This window comes from Narcine bancroftii, chromosome 10 (genome assembly GCF_036971445.1).
Source record: "Narcine bancroftii isolate sNarBan1 chromosome 10, sNarBan1.hap1, whole genome shotgun sequence".
Taxonomy (NCBI): Eukaryota; Metazoa; Chordata; class Chondrichthyes; order Torpediniformes; family Narcinidae; genus Narcine; species Narcine bancroftii.
Window position 1 is genome coordinate 15,437,614 of NC_091478.1, and position 18,460 is coordinate 15,456,073.

At 39.6% G+C, this 18,460-nt stretch overlaps 1 protein-coding gene across 1 annotated transcript in view; it reads left to right on the forward strand.

Moving 5' to 3' along the window:
- Nucleotides 1–18,158, forward strand: part of trub1 (TruB pseudouridine (psi) synthase family member 1) — a 31,722-nt gene extending 13,564 nt beyond the window's left edge. Inside the window, exons 4-8 of the mRNA XM_069900022.1 lie at nucleotides 1,639–1,720; nucleotides 7,132–7,204; nucleotides 10,830–10,969; nucleotides 15,543–15,599; nucleotides 15,706–18,158. Coding sequence (XP_069756123.1) covers nucleotides 1,639–1,720; nucleotides 7,132–7,204; nucleotides 10,830–10,969; nucleotides 15,543–15,599; nucleotides 15,706–15,908 — 555 coding nt within the window. The 3' untranslated portion in view covers nucleotides 15,909–18,158. The remainder of the gene's footprint in view (nucleotides 1–1,638; nucleotides 1,721–7,131; nucleotides 7,205–10,829; nucleotides 10,970–15,542; nucleotides 15,600–15,705) is intronic.
- Nucleotides 18,159–18,460: the final 302 nt, after the last annotated feature.

Consider the following 18,460-nt stretch of genomic DNA (forward strand, 5'->3'; position numbering starts at 1 on the left):
TATGAACCACTCCACATCATGATTACCTGTCACTTGCCATCTATTGTTCCCCCCCCCCTCCCACCCAACCCCACCACTTTACAGTACTCTCCCCTCTGCTTTTTCAGTGTATGTAAAGGGTGATGAGCCAAAACATTGATTGTCCATTCCTTCTACTTTTAATGTGGTTAATATTTTTTTAAAATCTTTAACTTTAAAAGAAAAACAAGCATTTCATCCAACGATTAATATGCAACTTGCCTGGGAAGTCAACTATATTCATTTCATTTCAATAATAGGATTTAAATTTGGGTTTGCTATGGTGTTAATGTGACATTTTTGCACAGATAATTTGGTATGTCTTGTTTCCATGAGTGAATAAACACAATTAAGCATCAAACTGAAGTACAAAGGGACAATCAAGCACATTCTGTAAACTGTCAGCTCACCATGTGTATTTCTTGCATTTTGTATTAAATTGCATCCTTAAGCTGTTGTTTCTATTAAGGCCTTTTCAGCAAATCAGAATGTTCTCCACCACAACCTGCTTTTACCAGCCAAGTAAAGGGGACTTTTAAAATATAATCCTTTCTTTCAATCAAGCATATGCAAATTGTGGAAATTAATTGTATTTTGAAACATGACGCAAGAGAAAATTAGTAGAATAAAAATGGAATACAGCTGTACAGACAAATGTATATTCTAATTTCCAATTAATTTTGGAAGGATGAGGTTTGTAAGCTTCACATTGACATCTTTGTATGATACCTGTGTCGAAAGATCAGTCTTCTGTTCTTGAAACCTATGGCGTTTGTGTATCAAGGTATTAAGATCACCCTACTAAGAAAATATTGATTGGAGCTGGCTACTTGAATATGCTTACTTCCACAGATGTTGGCACAGGAAATAAATATATTTTATAATTTATTGATATTACAAGTTTCCTTAGACCTTCAAAATTGCAGGTGCTGCTTGTATGTTAATGAATAAAGTGACTTGCCACTCTGTGGGCACTCACTGGCAAGGTGTATTAGCAGACAGCATTCCATTGGGACAGGATTTTGACCCAGCCTTCACTAGTTTTGCAGATGGCGATCTGCCAGTTGATTGCCTGTCAGACTCAGCATCTTTCAAAGAGACAGAAGCCTCACTAATAGTTGGGGAAATTTACATGAATTCACCTTGAACAACATTTCAAGTCTTCCTTACTTCAAACTGTTGGAAACTTTAAAAAAAACATGGACATCCTGGAAGCTTGAGGAAGAATGTATCAGATTATGCATGGTTAATTAATTCATTTGAGATCTTAATGCGGTTGCTATTTGAGAGAAATGGTCATTAAATTAGTTAAATCATACTGATTGAACTCTATTATAAAATTTTGTTAATCTTTGTATTCAATCCTTTTACCAGATCAGCTGGTGATTTGAGCTGAAGGAGGCATACGATAATGTCACATTCAAGTCTGCTGGACAAAGAATCAAATTTAATTCATGTTCTTGGTCAGTTTTTCCTCAGTGAATCTCCCTGCAAGTTTGTGGAATTGCATTTGAGCAATGAGCAAGCATTTAACACATAGCAAAAGAAAATAGATGATGAAAATGTTTGTGTCAGAGCAAATTCAAGTTTCCAAAATTTAGCTGTTGAATTTATTTTCAGAAATACACAACAGTTGGAGAATTTGGGAAGGCCACAGATACATTTGATGCATTGGGAATGGTGACAAAAGAACAATCGTATGGTAAGAAAGTTTTGGTAAGAGTGTATTTTCGTGATTCTCAGTTAAGACAGAATCATAAAACACTACAGCACAGCACAAACCCTTTGGCCCTCAATGTTGTGCTGACCAATATATTCCTTTAAAAAAAAGTATTAAACCCTCCCTACCACATAACCCTTTATTTTCTTCCATCCATGTGTCTGTCTAGGAGTCTCTTAAATGTTGCTAAGCTTTCAGCCTCCACCACCATCCTTGGCAAGGCATTCCAGGCACCCACAACTATCTGAGCTAAAAAAAAACACCCCTGATGTCTTCCCTCCTTGCTATTTCTACCCTGGGAAACTGACTGTCCACCCTATCTATGCCTCTCATAATCTTGTTGACCTCTGTCATCCTTTTGCACTCCAAAGAGAAAAGTCCCAGCTCTGCTAACCTTGCCTCATAAGACTTATTTTCCAATCCAGATAACATCCTGGTAAATCTTCTCTGCACCCTCTCCGTAGCTTCCACATCCTTCTTATAATGAGGTGACCAGAATTGATCACAATACTCTAAATGTGGTCTCACCAGAGATTTGTAGAATTGCAATATGACCTCTCTACTCTTGAACTCAATCCCCCATTAATGAATTCCAGCATCCTAAGGGCCCTAACTATCCCATCAACCTATGCGGCGACCTTGAGTGATATATGGATTTGGACCCCAAGGACCCTGTGTTCATCTACCCTCTTAAGTAATCGACCATTAACCCTGTACACAGCCTTCTGGCTTGTCCTTCCTAAATGCATCACCTCACACTTATCCAGATTGAACTCCATCTGCCACTTCTCCACCCAACTCTGCATCCCATCTATATCCTCTTGTAACCTTCAACAACCTTCAGCTCCATCCACAACTCATCTTTCTGCCTATTCATCCAGTTCATTTATAAAAATCACAAAGAGCAGGGGTCCCAGAACAGATCCTTGCAGTCACAACCTCCAGGCAGAAAACGATCCTTCCACTATTATTCCCTCCTTTCTACCTGCAGTCAATTTTTTTATCCACACAACCAATGTTCCATTGATCCAATGCCTCATGACTTTCTGAGTGAGTCTCTCATGGGGGATCTTGTCAAGTGCCTTACTAAAATCCATGTAGATCTCATCTACTGCCTACCCTCATCAATTTCTTTTGTTACCTTCTCAAAAAACTCAATTAAGTTCTTGAGGCATGACTTTCCCTTCACAAAGCCATGCTAACTATCCTTGAGTAGACTCGAGGATTCTCCAAATTCTTATTGGATCCTATCCTTACTAATCATCTCCATTAGTTTGCATACCACTGATGCAAGACTCACTGGCCCATAACTTCCAGGATTCACCATATTACCTTTTTTAGACATGGAGACTACATTTGCCATTCTCCAATCCTATGACATCTCCTCTGTGGCCAAAGAGGATTCAAAGATCATAGCTTCTGCCCCAGCCATCTCTTCTCCCACTTACCCCAGGTTGCTGTGGAATATCATGTTCGGCCTTGGGGACATCAATCTGATGTTTTTAAGAAGATCTGACACTTCCTCTTTCTTAATCTCCACATTGTCTACCACACATGCCTGTTCTATTCTGACCTCACCCTGATCAAGGTCCTTTTCTCTTGTGAATTCTGACTCCGCCTCCAGGCCCATGTTACCTCTTTTATCCTTTAGTAGTCCCACCTTCATTCTCATCATCCTTCAGTTCTTCACATATGCATAGAACACCTTGGGGTTCTCCTTAATCCTATATGTCCCCTTTAACCTGGCTTAAGTCCTTTCGGTACTTCTCATGAGCCCTTCCTGTTTCCTCTATCTAATGTATGATTCCTTTTTCCTCTTGATTAGCTGCCTCACCTGCTTTGTCATCCATGATTTCCTTTTCCTACCATCTTTTCCCTGTCCCAGTGGGACAAACTTATCCTGAACCCAGCACAAGTGGTATCTAAACTTCCTCCACATTACTTCTGTGTTTTCACTCTTGAACATCTGTTTCCAGTTTACTCTCACCAGCTCCTGCCTCATCCCTTCATAATTAGCCCTTCCCTAGTTAAGCATTTCCCCATTTTGTCTGCTTTTATCCTTATCCATAGCTATTCTAAAGCTCAGGGAATTGTGGTCACTCTCACCAGAAAGCTCCCCCACAGAGAGGTCTGCCACCTGACCAAGTTCATTACCCAGAATTAGATCCAGTATGGCCTCTCCTCTCAACGGTTGGTCCACATACTGTCAGGAATTCTTCTTGAATACACCTGACACATTCAGCCTCATCTATTTCCCTTGCAATCAGGAAGTGCAAGTCAATATTAGGGAAGGTGAAATCACCCATAACTATAAATCTGTATTTCCTGCACCATTCCAAAATCTGCCTGGATATCTGCTACTTGGTGTCCTGAGGGCTATTTGGGGGCCTATAGACTGCTCGTAGTACAGTGATTGCTCCCTTCCTATATTTCTGACTTCCACCCACACAGTCTCAGTTGACACTGCCTTTGCAGCATCCTCCCTTTCTAGAGCCATGATACTATCCCTGACCAGAAATGCTACTCCTCCCCCCCCCCCCCCCCCCCCCACTTATCTTCCATCCATATTCCTTTTAAAACACCTAAGCCCTGGTACCTGCATCAACCAACTTTGCCCTTCCTCCAGCCAAGTCTCTGTAACGGCCACAACATTGTAGTTTCACGTAATGATCTATGCTCCAAGTTCATCCCCTTTGTTCCTAATACTCAGAGTGTAACTGGCTACATTGATGTTTTGACCCCTCCCTTTCCTTCCTCACAAACTCAGAACACATAGCATCATGCTTTTGACCTTCTGCCCTATTCTCTGCACTCATATTCTGGTTCCCACCACCTTGCTGAACTAGTTTAAACCCTCCCCAACAGCTCTAGCAAACCTGCAGGCCCTGAGTACCTCAGGTCTATCAAGCACACTATTCACCAGCGCTCCTTAACTTTCAATGCCCTCGTGATTCAAATACTCATCCAGACACCTCTTAAATGTTGCGGGAATCTTTTGCACCAGAACCTTAATTACTGTGCTCCAGATTGCAATCACATCTCAGGGAAAATATGTTTCCTCAGATCTCCCTAACCTTATGCTCTCTGTTTTTACATGTCTCCATTATGGATCAGGGGGGTAGAAGTTTATACTGGTGCATGAAGAGTGATCTATTTATTTCAGTGGAGAAGAATACACTGGGCATCAATTGGGCAAAAGATTTGCTTCCTGAAAAAAGGGGATTATGATAGACAACTTCAAGCTGAACACAAAGATAATTTCAGTTTTGCTGTATCATGTAGCAAGATGGAGAAACGTTAAATTAACCTTTATTGAATTTAGTTTGTTTAATTGCATAATGACACTGATGCAACACATTAGTCCATCAGACCCAAAAATGTTCTGCTACCACTTATTGTTTGGATGCTCCTTTTGTCTTTTACTTCTGAGTAAACTGGGAACTGAAGACCGGAAGGAGACCTCAAGGTCATCCACGCAAGTGCTATAAAGATGCTGAGAAGGAAACCTGATGCTACTGTGGCACCCTGCCGAGAGAACGAGAAGCTGCAGCAGCTGACAGGTCCCGTTGGTGAGCCCTGTGCTATGAAGCCTACACCAGTTTCAAAGATGCGCTGCCAGAAACTGATGGAAGGCCGAACGGCACCCACAATTATTAGAACAACGGACATCCAGTGCCCCCATTGCGCTTGACTTTACGCTTCCAGATTGTGGACTTCGTGTCCACAGATGAACTGCACAACAACATGTCTTCTTCGAACCGAAGGATCACCGATGATAATAATTATAACTCTAATCCAAGCTCTCAGGTTGACTGCACATCTTGAACCACAAATGTGAGGAGCCCAGGGTTCATCTAGGCTACCAATTTTATAACCAGAGTAGAACTTAGAGGCTTTCTTAATAAGTGCAATCATTTTGCGCCTTTGAAACTTATGCGTATATTTGCCACAAATGTAACAGAATGTATCACAGCTGTTGTAACATTGACAAAACATTTCTGCTATATTGAATCTTCCTGAAGACAATAAATGTGATTCTTAAGTATGCTCATTATGTTATTGCCTGAAGAACATGTGTACCAACAGGCTTTCAATCTATAATCATTGTAATGCACAGCATCTGTATATGTGAACTGCTTTTATTGGCTGTCTCCATCTACCCTGACCAAGCCTGAACAGGCCTAAGACAACATTTGCATAGCACTTGCACTGTGTGCATCCCCAGGCATGCTTGAACTGACTAAAATAGCTTGCTTTGTGGGCAGTGTACTAGTAGACTTAAAATATGACAGGAAATCACAAAAGTAGGCTATATCTAAATAACGGTACCTGATAGGAAATTTTTTAAGCTGATTTTCGTGATCTGCAGCTCAAAATCCATAAAAATATGCCAAAAGTGTTCAGGAAGCCAAATCTTCATTGTCCAGTGATAATCAGTCAAGGAAAAGATTAAGGAGTAGTTCATTTTAATTTTGTGAATTAATTGACGTAAGCTAAATGCTTTTAATTATTTTATTTGAAACATTTTCAATTGAATTGTTGATTTAATAGGTTTTGATTATTTCTGAACTTAGAAGAATGCAATGTTCTTGTCAGGCTGCTCTTTGGGTGGACCAGTTTTCTCATTTAATTTTATTGTAGAGATGTACAGCCTTTTATCTTGCAGGGCCTTGAAATTTAGGATTGGGTTAGCTTTTTGCAACGATATTGGTGGGCCAGGAAAAGGAGATTTCATTCATGTGGAGGGAAACAAGAAAGTCTGCCGATGTAAATGCACAATAATGACGGAGAAACTCCGCAGTGTTCATAAGAGGCAAAGATATATAACCAACATTTTGAGCCTAAGCCCTTTGTCAATTTCATTCATAAGTTGTAATTCAGTAGCAAGCATAGGCGTCTTGTTGACGGTATACTGGAGCTCATTATGATCTTAAACCAAATCTCTCTGTTGTAATTTTCTCCACATCTCGCACCGAATCTCTACACTTTTCATGTAATATTTATAGTAATCAATGAGGAATGGAGTTGGCTAAATGCCTTGGACAGATGAAAGATCAAGTGGTTATGAATCATGTTATTCCATGCTGGACTTAAACACAGACATGTCTACTGAGTATTTTGTTGGAGTTGCATGAGATGGGAACATTTACTTTTGTTATGTTAGAATATAAAATCTAAGGATCAGGATTATTTTAAATGGAGTTGTACAGCACAGAAGCAGGCCCTTTGGCCCAATTCATCCTTGATGATCAAATTATCTAAAACATTTTAGCAAAAGTATTTTAGCTTGTTTTTAACAAAATTTGATGCTACCTTTTTCATTTTGAAAGTATTGAAATATTTCTCTCTTGGCATGAAGGCAAGAATTTCAGTTTAATTTTTATATTAACTAGATCACATAACAAAGGCGGATCTGGAGAGGATTCTGAAGAAATATACAGGAAGCATTATGCAGACTCCACCTCTGTAAGTTAATACTTGTGTCTATTTTGGTGACACGAACAGAATATGAATGCTTTGGAAATGTCAGATCAACTAGTTTCTTTGATAAATTAAAGAATTATGTGGGCCAGAGGTATGCTAATTATTTGACTCTTGAAAAGGATATACCTTCCATGTATCAGTCACCTTTTTATATGAAGAAGAAATGTTTTTGTCTTTGTTTCATTTTTCACAGATTTCTGTATGCTATAAGAATGATTTTGAAATATTTAAGCAAAGGTTAATCACTTCCCTACATTTTATTAAATTCCAGATATAATTTTCAAGATTCCCATCAAGAGCATTGATCATTGTAAAATCAAATCCATGGCTTGCATTTGAATTAGTCACAATATTAAAAGCCTGATCTTACTGAGCTGTTAACTTGTCATGTATCATAATTAATATCCCTCCTCCTTCCTTCACTCCAAAGCATCTTGTAAGGAAGGGATTGGCCTAGTTGTGGAGGTCACTGATGCAAGCTTTGTCCAAAGCTGAGAAAGACATATTTAACTGGCAAGTAATTTAAAAATTCAATACTTCATTTTGATTTTTATTCAAAATGAATAGTTTGAATAAAATGAAGCATTTTAAACCAAAGATTTTTGCAATTTTTAAAGTAGGCGCATAAATATAACTTGGCAAATGTTATTTTGTGAGATTTTTTGCAATTTCTTAAACTGCTACTTTTTCACAAATGACCTGAAATTCCCTCATACTGCTTTCACATCCTAAAAGTTAATATAGATGCCTTGTAATTGCAGCTGGAAGCTCAGTATTTCCACCACATAATTCAGGTTTCAGATTTATTGTCAGAGAGCATACATGGCATTACATATAACCCTGAGATTCTTTTTCCGGCTGGCAAGGCAGAATTATTGGTAATCCAAAAAAAAGGATAGTCAACATACATATATAAACAAATAAAGAAATGTAAGCAAACTGTTCTACAGAAAATAAATCAATAAAGTGCAAAAGTAAGAGTCCTTAAAAGAGTCCATGATTGAATTTGTTGTTGAGGAGTCTGAGGGGTAGCAGCTGTTCCTGAACCTGGTGGGGTGAGTCTTGTGGCACCTCCACCTCTTTCCTGATGGTACCAGCAAGAGCAGAGCGTGTGCAGGGTGGTGTCAATCCTTGATGATTGCAGCTTCTCTCCAACAACTGCATTCCCTGCAGATGTTCTTGATGGTGGGGAGGATTTTGTGAATGATGGCCTGAGCTGTGTTCACTAGCTTTTGCAGGGCTTTACATTCAGGTGCATTGTTGTTTCCATAGCAGACCGTGATGCCACCAGTCACTTTCCACCTCAGATCTGTAGAAATTTAAATTTAGACATACAGCATGGTAACAGGTCATTTTGGCTCACGAGCTCATGCTTCCCAAATAAAGTAAAAGTAGAAATTTGCCAGGGTTTTTTTTTTTTTTTTTTTAAATTTTTTTATTTTTCACACCATAAATCACAATAGCCATGATATACACTTTTTCTTTTCCACACATTTACAGTGACTTTTTCTCCCTCCCCCCTCCCTCCTCCCAAGCCACCCCCCCACCCCCCCCCCCTCATTGAAATTTGCCAGGGTTTCTGATGTCATACCAAACCTCTGCAAACTCCTGAGGAAGTAGAGGTGCTGACATGTTTTCTTCACAATGCCATTGGTGTTTGGTCCAGGAAAGATCCTCTGAGATAGTGACTCCCAAGAATTTAAATTTGCTCAACCTCTTTGTATCAATAGGCAGTAAAAAGTCCTGAAAGTTTGGATACCCTTTACTTTCTATGGATATTGCATTATATTTTGAGCTTCTCCATCACTTTTGTGCATTGTACTCAACCTCAGCATAGGCAGACTTTCTCATTTATCTCCAGTGTGAAGGAGAGATGAGCTCTAAAGGCATTCATTAAAGTTAATAATTTAAACAAAATACCAACTAAATTCAAAAAGTGGGAATGTATTTGCTTTTGTAATCTTTGGATAGGTTAATGACATGTGTTTCTTTCAATTCCTGCAATATGTGGGAACTTCATGTCATTTGTTCCCAGCCTGCTTCAGCTTGGGGTCAGAGATTTTGAGTTTGTCATTGCAGAGCATCGGAGAGGCTAATAGTTTTTAGAACATGCATTCCTAGAGATAACCATGCAGCCATTCATGGGCAGAGCAAATTCAGGGCAGTAAAATAGATGGCTCTCCCAAAGAGTAGAAAGATGTAGGAAGAGCATGAGTCTGAGGGTGTGTAATGCTCTCTACTGAGTACACAGCATTAGTGATTGCTGGGAGCTACTATTTTGAAAGAGTCCATTCTAAAACATGGGACCAATGGGTTGCTCAGGAGGGAACAATAAAAAGTAGAAATGGAGTCATTCTACAGGGATCTTTTAGGGACAGACAGACTTTTCTGTAACTATTGTTCTGAGTCCTACATAGTGTGTTCCCACCCCCCCAACCCCCACTCCATACTCTCCCAGGAGTGGATAACATTCTGGTTGGAAAAGGGAGGGAGCATAAGATTGTGGTTCACCTCAATATGAGTAGAAAGGTTCATATAGTCAGATTAGAACAGCTATGGAAAATGGTTAAAAATAAGCCTCCAACTAATGAGAAGAAGATGGAAATTTACAGAGATATACAAAAACTATAAATAAATGATATTGGTTAATAGAGTAAAAGGAAAGGAGCAGGAGGGATTTCCAAAATGGGTTCAGGAAAACTTTCATGATTCGTATGTCCTCTATCCAGCTTGTGAGAAGGAATTGCTGGTGCCTGAAAATGAAGTGGGCCAGGTGGACCACATGCCAGTGAGAGAACACTTGTGTAAGAGTCGTAAATTATTAATGGCGAAAAGCAAGAAACAACCTAAGTAGCACTGCTTAATAAGAAAATGACAAACTTCAAGGAGGAGGAGGCTTGGAAATAATGGTTAACAGGAAAAACTGCAACAAAACTGTGGGAGATTTTGATGGTGGAAATGTGGCAAGTACAGTCCAGTACCTTCCCAAAAGAGGAAAAATTTGGATAGCCAAAGCCATGGCTCGAAAAAGAGATAATATAATAAAACAAACAAGGTCTTGGGTACGTGTTAAATGAAACAGTCTTTTCCATAAAGAAAATAGAAGATTCAAAATAAGTTGTCATGCAGATTTCATTGAGAGAAGAATATTGGGTTGGAAAGATGTTTTGTGTCCATTTCCAGCTGGGTTGCATCTGTGAGACAGTAATGTGCAAGTTGTATTAAATTTGACAAATAATTACATTTTCCTGTATTGTTTGCACTCTGTAGGATAATTAAAATATAGAAAATTTATAATTGGGTACAATGAAAAGCACACAGTTGCTGAACTTTAAAAAGCATAAGATGCCCCGATGCTGTCGAAGAAACTGTGCTAGAGGCTTGAGTTGTGTTAGACTGGGCTTCATGCCGATTCTCTTGTCAGCAGAAGAAACTATGCGAATTGGAATCTGTTTGCGTGACTTGTGATGAAAATTAATATTTCCTGTCAAAAAAAAATTCAGTTACGAATGATTCTTTCGGAGCCTTTTGGGAATTGCATAGATCCTACTACATATGGAACTCTCGATCTTGTGTTTACTAATGCATTTAATATTCTTATTTTCAGATATTCTGCTTTGAAACAAAATGGGCAAAGGCTTTCCTGTTTGATCAAGAAAGGAATAGCTGTTGAATGTAAACCTGCCAGATCTGTGATGGTGTACGATCTTTCTGTGCAGGATTATAGTCCTCCTCAGTTTACTCTCAGTAAGCAAATGACTTAATTCATTGTATCAGAATAGTTTATTTTTTATATGTGCAGCTGCTCCTCAACTTACGATGGGGTTGTGTTCATAAGTCGAAAAAATTGTAAGAAGATAAAGAATACCGTACTTATAATTTTTTATAATTAAATTTTGAAATTTAAACATACATAGCTGAAAGCACACTGGGCATGAAGAATGTTTGAAGTATGCCATAAGATACTCTCGCACGATGCTGCCGTCGCCCAGCATCGCGAGAGAGAAGCATACTGCGTAGCGCAAGCGTGAGAACAGATCAGAATTCAAAATTGAAAGTACGAATTTGAACCGTCGTAACTTCAAAAAATCGTAAGTCGGACCAGTAGGGGAGACATGTTCTCAATCCAGGCAGCATCCTGATAAATCTCTCCACCCTCTTCAAAGCTTCTATGTCCTTTCAATAATGAGGCTACCAGAACTGAACACAATACCCACAATGCTACTGGGTCAGCAATTCCAGTTTTCTATTATTCTAAAAATGTGAAACAAATAATTAGGGAAGTGTGTTAAGGTTTTTTTAGTTTCTGTCTTCGCACCTTGAGGCATTTTATTTTAAAGAGTGGAATTCTGTTTTTTGAGGAAGATAGCATTGACCCCTAAAAAATACTCATTATCCCTGATTATTTTTCATGCGGTCATTGAGATGATACAGAAAGATTAGGAGAACGGGCAAAGAAGTGCAGGTGAAATACAGTGTATGGCCCTGCACTTAGATAGAAGAAATAGACAGACTGACTATTATTTAGATGGGAAGAAAATTTAAAATTCTGAGGTGCAAAGGGTCTTGGGAGTCCTCATGCAGGATACCCTAAAGATTAATCTCCAGGTTGAGTTGGTGGTGAAGAAGGCGAATGCAACGTTGGCGTTCATTTCCAGAGAAATAATATACAAGAGCAGGGATGTAATGTTGAGACTCTATAAGGCACTGGTGAGACCTCACTTGGCGTGCTGCATACAGTTTTGGGTGCCTTATTTGAGAAAAGATGTGCTTGCATTGGAGAGAATTTAGAGAAGATTTACCAGAATTATACTGTTAATGAAAAGGTTAGCCTATGAGGAAAGGTTGTTGGCTCTTAGACTGTACTTGTGGCAGATAGAAGGATGAGGGGGGGGGGGATCTCATAGAGGCAATTCAAATGCTGAAAGGCTTAGACAGAGTAGATGTGGCAAGTATGCTTTCCATGGTAGGAAAGTCGAGGACAAGAGGGTACAATATCAGGATAAAAGGGCATAAAATTAAAACAGATGTGGAAAAATTTTGTTAGTCAGACGTTTGTAAGTCTGTTGTCACAGATGGCTGTGGAAGCGAGGTCATTGGACATATTTAAGGCAAAGATTGACAGATATTTGATTTGTCGGGGCATCAAGGATTACAAGCAGAAAGCTGGGGAGTAGGGAAAATCGATCAGCTCATGATTATAATGGTAGGGCAGACTCAATAGGCCAATGGGCCTACTTCTGCTCTGATATCTCATGATATTGTGAGAACAACTCCACAGAAACAGGCACTTCAGCCCATCCAGCTGCACCTGTAATTCTACTTTAATTTTTTTTACTCTTCTACCAAATTTCTCTTGAACATCCCTCTGATTCCTCACCAGCATGCGGGTTAGTTGACAGTGGCCAGTTATCCTACCAGCCTCGTCTTTGGGGCGAGGGAAGAAACTGGAGCACCTGGAGGAAACCCACATTATCACTGGGAGAACATGCAAACTCCACACAGTCCCAACAGAACTGACTCTGGGACTCTAGCCATATGAGGCAACAGCTCTACCTGCTGCACCACTGTTCTGCCCATGCTATTTTATTTCATCATGTGAGGAATATAACAGAGAGGGTAGTTAGTAAAGCATACACTATTTTGAGCTACAAAATTAGGAATGTGAAAAAAAAACAGAAAATGCTGGAGATACTCACCAGGTAGGGCCACATCTATGGGAAGAGAAAAAGAGAGATTGTTTCAGGTCAATGACTCTTCACAGCTTGACTTGAGTATTTTCAGCTTTTTATAAAGTTGTGCTTAACCTTTCTAAAACTAGTGATGTCATAACCAGATTATTATCTCTGGTAGAGAGGCCGTCACATAAGACACAGGAGTAGAAACAGGCTATTCAGCCGATCAAGTTTGCTCTGCAATTGAATCATTATCTGATCCATTTTCCCACTCAGCCTTACTTCCCAGCCTTCTCCCCGTAACTTTGGATGCCATGGCTACTCAAGAACCTATCAATCTCTGCCTTAAATATACTCAATGATCTGGCCTCCACAACTGCCTGTGGCAAATTCGCCATCCTCTTACTAAAGAGATGTCACTATGTCTGTTTGGATCAGATGCCCTTCAATCCTGAAGTTCTGCCCTCTTGCCCCAGACTTTCCCACCATGAGAAACAACCTTTCTATATTTCCTCTGTCCGTGACCTTCAACATTCAAAATGTTTCAATGGGATCCCTCCCTTATTCTCCTAAATTCCAGTGAGTACAGATCAAGACCCTTTAAACATTCCTTATATGATAATCCTTTAATTCTTGGAATTATCTTCTCTGAACCCTTTTAACATCAGCATATTATTTCTTAAATAAGGAACCCAAAACTACCCCCAAGTGAGGCCTCACCAGTCCTCTATGAAGCTTCAACATCACCATCTCTACTCATATTTTTAGGAAGATTGCAATGGTGTGTTGAGGGTGCAGAGGAATTTGAATGGTTCCAGAGATTAGGGTTTTTGATTTTGCCACGAGGATAGGCTGAAAAAACTGGAGTAGTTGTTCTTTGAGTAGAGAAGGTTATGGGGATCTTTTTTTGTCGAGGTGTGGAGATCAAAAAAAGATGAGCTAATGAAACAGAAATCCAACTGGACCAAGTAGACAACAAGAGCAAATGAGGGGTTGGATCTCCTGTTATGTGACCCCCCCCCCAGTACTGCTTGCCCAGAATCACATGGCTCCACAACAGTGAACACTCCAGGAAAAAAACACGATTGGCACCCAATCTAACACTTACTTCCTCCACCACATTGCCTTAATGTGTACTTTCCACAGAAGGTACTGCGCCTATTGCAAGAGAATCTCACTAATCTAAGAAGCAAAGCCACCATCTGCACATTTCTTTTTCATTTGAGGAACCAAACCAATTTGGAAATATGTTACTGTTCCTTTGCATCCTCCCACGATGCTGTCGGGTAGGGGAGGAAAGTACTTTCACCGAAGGACTGCGGTGATTTAAAGAGTTGTCTCTCGAAATAAATGTTGGGCTTGCCAGCAATTAATCAATTTAATTTAAAAAATGGAAAGTCGAGTATTTGTGTCCCTGATTGTTCCTTCTCATTTTTCATAATTATTCCACACAATATAATACAAATTCTTCAAATACTCCCCCAGTGTAGTGCCCACTCCCACCCACCCTGCCAAAGTTCATTTCTCAGAATTGGATTCACCACTTCCTTTTGGCAGAAAATACACATCCTTGCATCTTTGTGTTGATACTATTTACTCACTCTTTATTAGAGTAATTGAAGATCCTTCCCTCCCTACCCCCCCCCCCCCCAATTATTACTGCTGCTGTAATTCTTGCGTTGATTTGTAATTTGCATGAACATTTCTTTCTTCCCTTTGGATTTGGGAGCCAATGAAAATCAGCATGCCTGGGGAAGATGAGTACCTTATAGAGCCTCAACATCACATCTCCGCTCTTGTATTCTATTCCTCTCAACATGAATCCCAGCATTGCATTTGCCTTCTTCACTCTGTCTCTACCTGCAAGTTTACCTTCCAGCTATCCTGCATGAGGACTCCCAGATCCCTTTGTATCTGGATATTTTCAATTTTCTTCCCATTTAAAAAATGACCGTTTATTTTTTTCTACCATGACCGTACACTTTCTAACATTATATTTCATTTTCCACTTCTCTGCTAATTCTCCTAATCATTAGTCCTTCTCTATCCTCTGTGTTTCCTCTACACTACCTGCTTTTCTACCTACCTTTTACATTATCCAAATCATTAATATACAACATAAGAAGCGGCCAGAACACTGACCCCAGTAGAACACCATAAGCAATTGGCAGCCACACAGAATATTCCTTGGAGTTTAGAAGAATTACAATACTAAGAAGGCTTAAAAGGACAGATGTTGGGATATTTTCACTCTTGGGAGACTCTCAAACAAGGAGTGGTAACTACAATATAAGAGACCAGTCGTGTAAAGGTAAGCTACGTAGAAATTTCTTCCTGTAGATGGTGATAAATCTGTGGAATTAATCTTCCCTGAAAAGGTGGGAAAGCTGGATCATTAAAAGTATTAAAAAATGGAGGTAGAAAATATTGATCAATCAAGCAAATGAGGGATATGGAGAAAAGGCACAGAAGAGGAACTGGGGCCAGCATAGATCAGCCATGATCATATCAAATGGTTGGGCAGACTTGAAAGGCCTGATAGCTTACACCTCTTAGATTCTTATGTTCTTGTAGTTTAGTAAATAATTCAAACTATGGAGGTTATTGCTACATGATAAAAATGGTAAATAATTGATATTTTTCAGATATCGAATGTGGAGGTGGCTTTTATGTCCGTAGCTTGGTGAATGACCTTGGCAAAGGTAGGAAGAAGTAATTCAAAGAGGCCATAGACAATTTTTTTCTTTGGTCAGCAACTTCTTCAAAACTCAGTGTCTTGAGTAACCCAAGTATTTTATTTTTTGCTAGAGCTTTCTTCGTGTGCCCATGTTAAAGAGTTGATCAGGACCAAACAGGGGCCTTTCACATTAGATGAACATGCACTTCAAGAGGATAGGTGGACAATTGATGAAGTAGTAAAAGCCATAAAGAACTGCACACAATTAGTTCCATGCGAAGGACAGAAAAAATTGAAGACTGAAATCTCTGAACAGGAGAAAGAATCGGATTAATTCTGCAGCGCATTCTCAATGAGGAGAATAAAGACTTGCTAATATATAGTGCCTTTGGCTGGATGTCCTGTGGCACTTCAGAGCCAGAGCTTTTCTTTTTGAAGTACAGTAAAACCCCAGTAGATTTTACTGTATGTGAAATGTTGTCATGCAGGAGATGGCTTTCAATTTTGCATAGCCATGTCCCATAAACAGCAATGTAATGTTGCTAAATGTTGAGGAATAAATGTTAGTCAAAGCAGTGTAATTTGAATTTCACTGGAGTAATCTTGTGTATTTCAACATATCAGCTTAAAACATCTCTGAATAAGAATATCACTTTGAAAATTAAAACTGTCAGCTTCCATTGTTGCCAAATTAAATACACACATCAAACTCTACTGTTGTATACATGAATTTTCTTCAGTTTGGGAAATCCAGTCAACATCCTCATGACTTTGTTTCACTGACATGTTAATGATGTGTAATTGTTTTCCCATTGAAAGATGTAAATAATGCTGTGTAATTGGGAAGTAACTAATAAAAAATTCCAGACACATTCTGTTATCAAAGCTGAATTAGTAAATGGGCAAATTTCATCTTTGCTGTTCATTGGCCATTATATAATTCTGGAAGGTAATTAGTTCTTTTTAACTAGAACGTACAAGATCTTTTTTCTGAATTTTGTACCTCAGGTGTTAGATGTGTGTTGCAATCACTTTTTCATTATTGGGAATGACCTTGATTTTATGTAAATATTCGCTTCAACCAATTCATCCCAGAATAATACATTACAAGACCAAGGAGCAAAATTGGGCCATTCAACCCATCAAAACTGTTCTGTCATTCAAATCATGACAGAAAATCATGGTAGATGTATTTTTCCTTTCAATCCCATTTTCCTTCTCGATAATCTAAGATGCCTTTGCTAATCAAACAAATTACCAACCTCTGCTTTAAATATATCCAATGACTAGACCTCTATAACTGTCTGTGGCAATGAATTCCACAGATTCACAACCTTCCGAATGAAGAAATTTCTCCTCATCTCTGTTCTAAAGGGACATCCTTTTATTTGGAGGCAATGTCCTTTGGTCCTAGTCTCTGACACTATAGGAAGCACCTTTGCGACGTCTTCTCTATGTAGCCCTTTCAATATTCAAAACATTTCAGTGAGATTCCCCCTAAACTCTAGCGAGTACAGGCTCAGAGACATCAGATGCTCCGTGTACATTAGTCTCTCATCCCTGGGATCATTCTCATAAACTTACTTTGGACCCTCTTCAAGCCAGCACATCCGTCCTTTGATGTGGGGCCTCAAAACTACCTTAAATGTGGTCTGACCTTGTAAAGCCTCAGCATTAGATCTTTGTCTTTCTAATCCTTTAAAAATTAATTCATTTGCCTTTCATATTACTAACTGAAACTGCAAATTAACCTGCACTTGGACACCCAAGTCCCTTTGGACCTCCGCTTTCTGAATTCTCTCCCCATTTAGAAAATAGTCCATTTTATTCTTTCTAGCAAAATGCATGACCATATATTTTATTTTTTCTATGTAAGTGTATGCCAATACATTTCCCTATGCTATATTCCATCTGCCACTTCTTTGCCCATTTTCTGAACCTATCCAAGCCCCTCTACAGACATTCTACTTTCTCACCCCTCCACAAACTTAGCCACAAAGCTATCAATTTTGCCATTTAAATAATTTGCATAGAGTAAAAAACACTGACTTCCGACAACCAACACCACAAGTTACCAGCAGCTAGCCAGAACAGGTTCCCTTTATTCTCACTCAGGCATCTGCCAGTCAAACAATTTTCTCTCCATACTATTACCTGCCCATGTCATGGACTTCTTATCTTTATTTATTAGCCTCATGTGTGACATCTTGTCAAAAGATTATGCATTCTAAAAATTAAGTTTATTACATCCACATGAATAATGATGTACATTTTTACAGAAAAGAAAATATGAAAGTTTCTGGCCATGTACACAACCACAGTGGTGCAGTGTTGCCTGGAGCTCACTGGAGCACTGTTCTGGCACCTCTGCTTCCATGTTGCTCTGTTTCTTGTCCAGTTGTTCCAGGCTCTCTGCACTTCGACCCGGCCTTGACTCCCACTCAGCGCCCATCCCTCTCCCTCAAGTCCCACTCAGGCACCTGACTCCAGCAGCATTTCAGCCCCGCCAGCAGCAGGCGAGTGGGTCCGTGGGCATCACAGAGTAGAGTGAAGCTTACAGGCTGAATCTGGTCTGGGAGCTACTTCAGGATGTGATATCAATTGTGAGGGTGAGGAGGGAGGGAGGGAGGAAGAGAGAAGGGAGGGAGGGGATAAAGGGAAGGGGAGAGGTACGATAGGGAGGGAAAGTTGGAGAGAAGGAATGGGAGGGTTTGAGAAGTGATGAGGGAGGAGAGGGGAGGGAAGGGGAGAGTGAGAGGGAGGGGAAAGGGAAGGAAAGGTAGGAGGAATGAGGGAGATAGAAGAAAGGGGCGAGAGAGGCAGAGAAATAGGGAGGGAGGTAATATTTATTTAATCTTGGTTTAGTGTTTGACATTATAAGAAGCC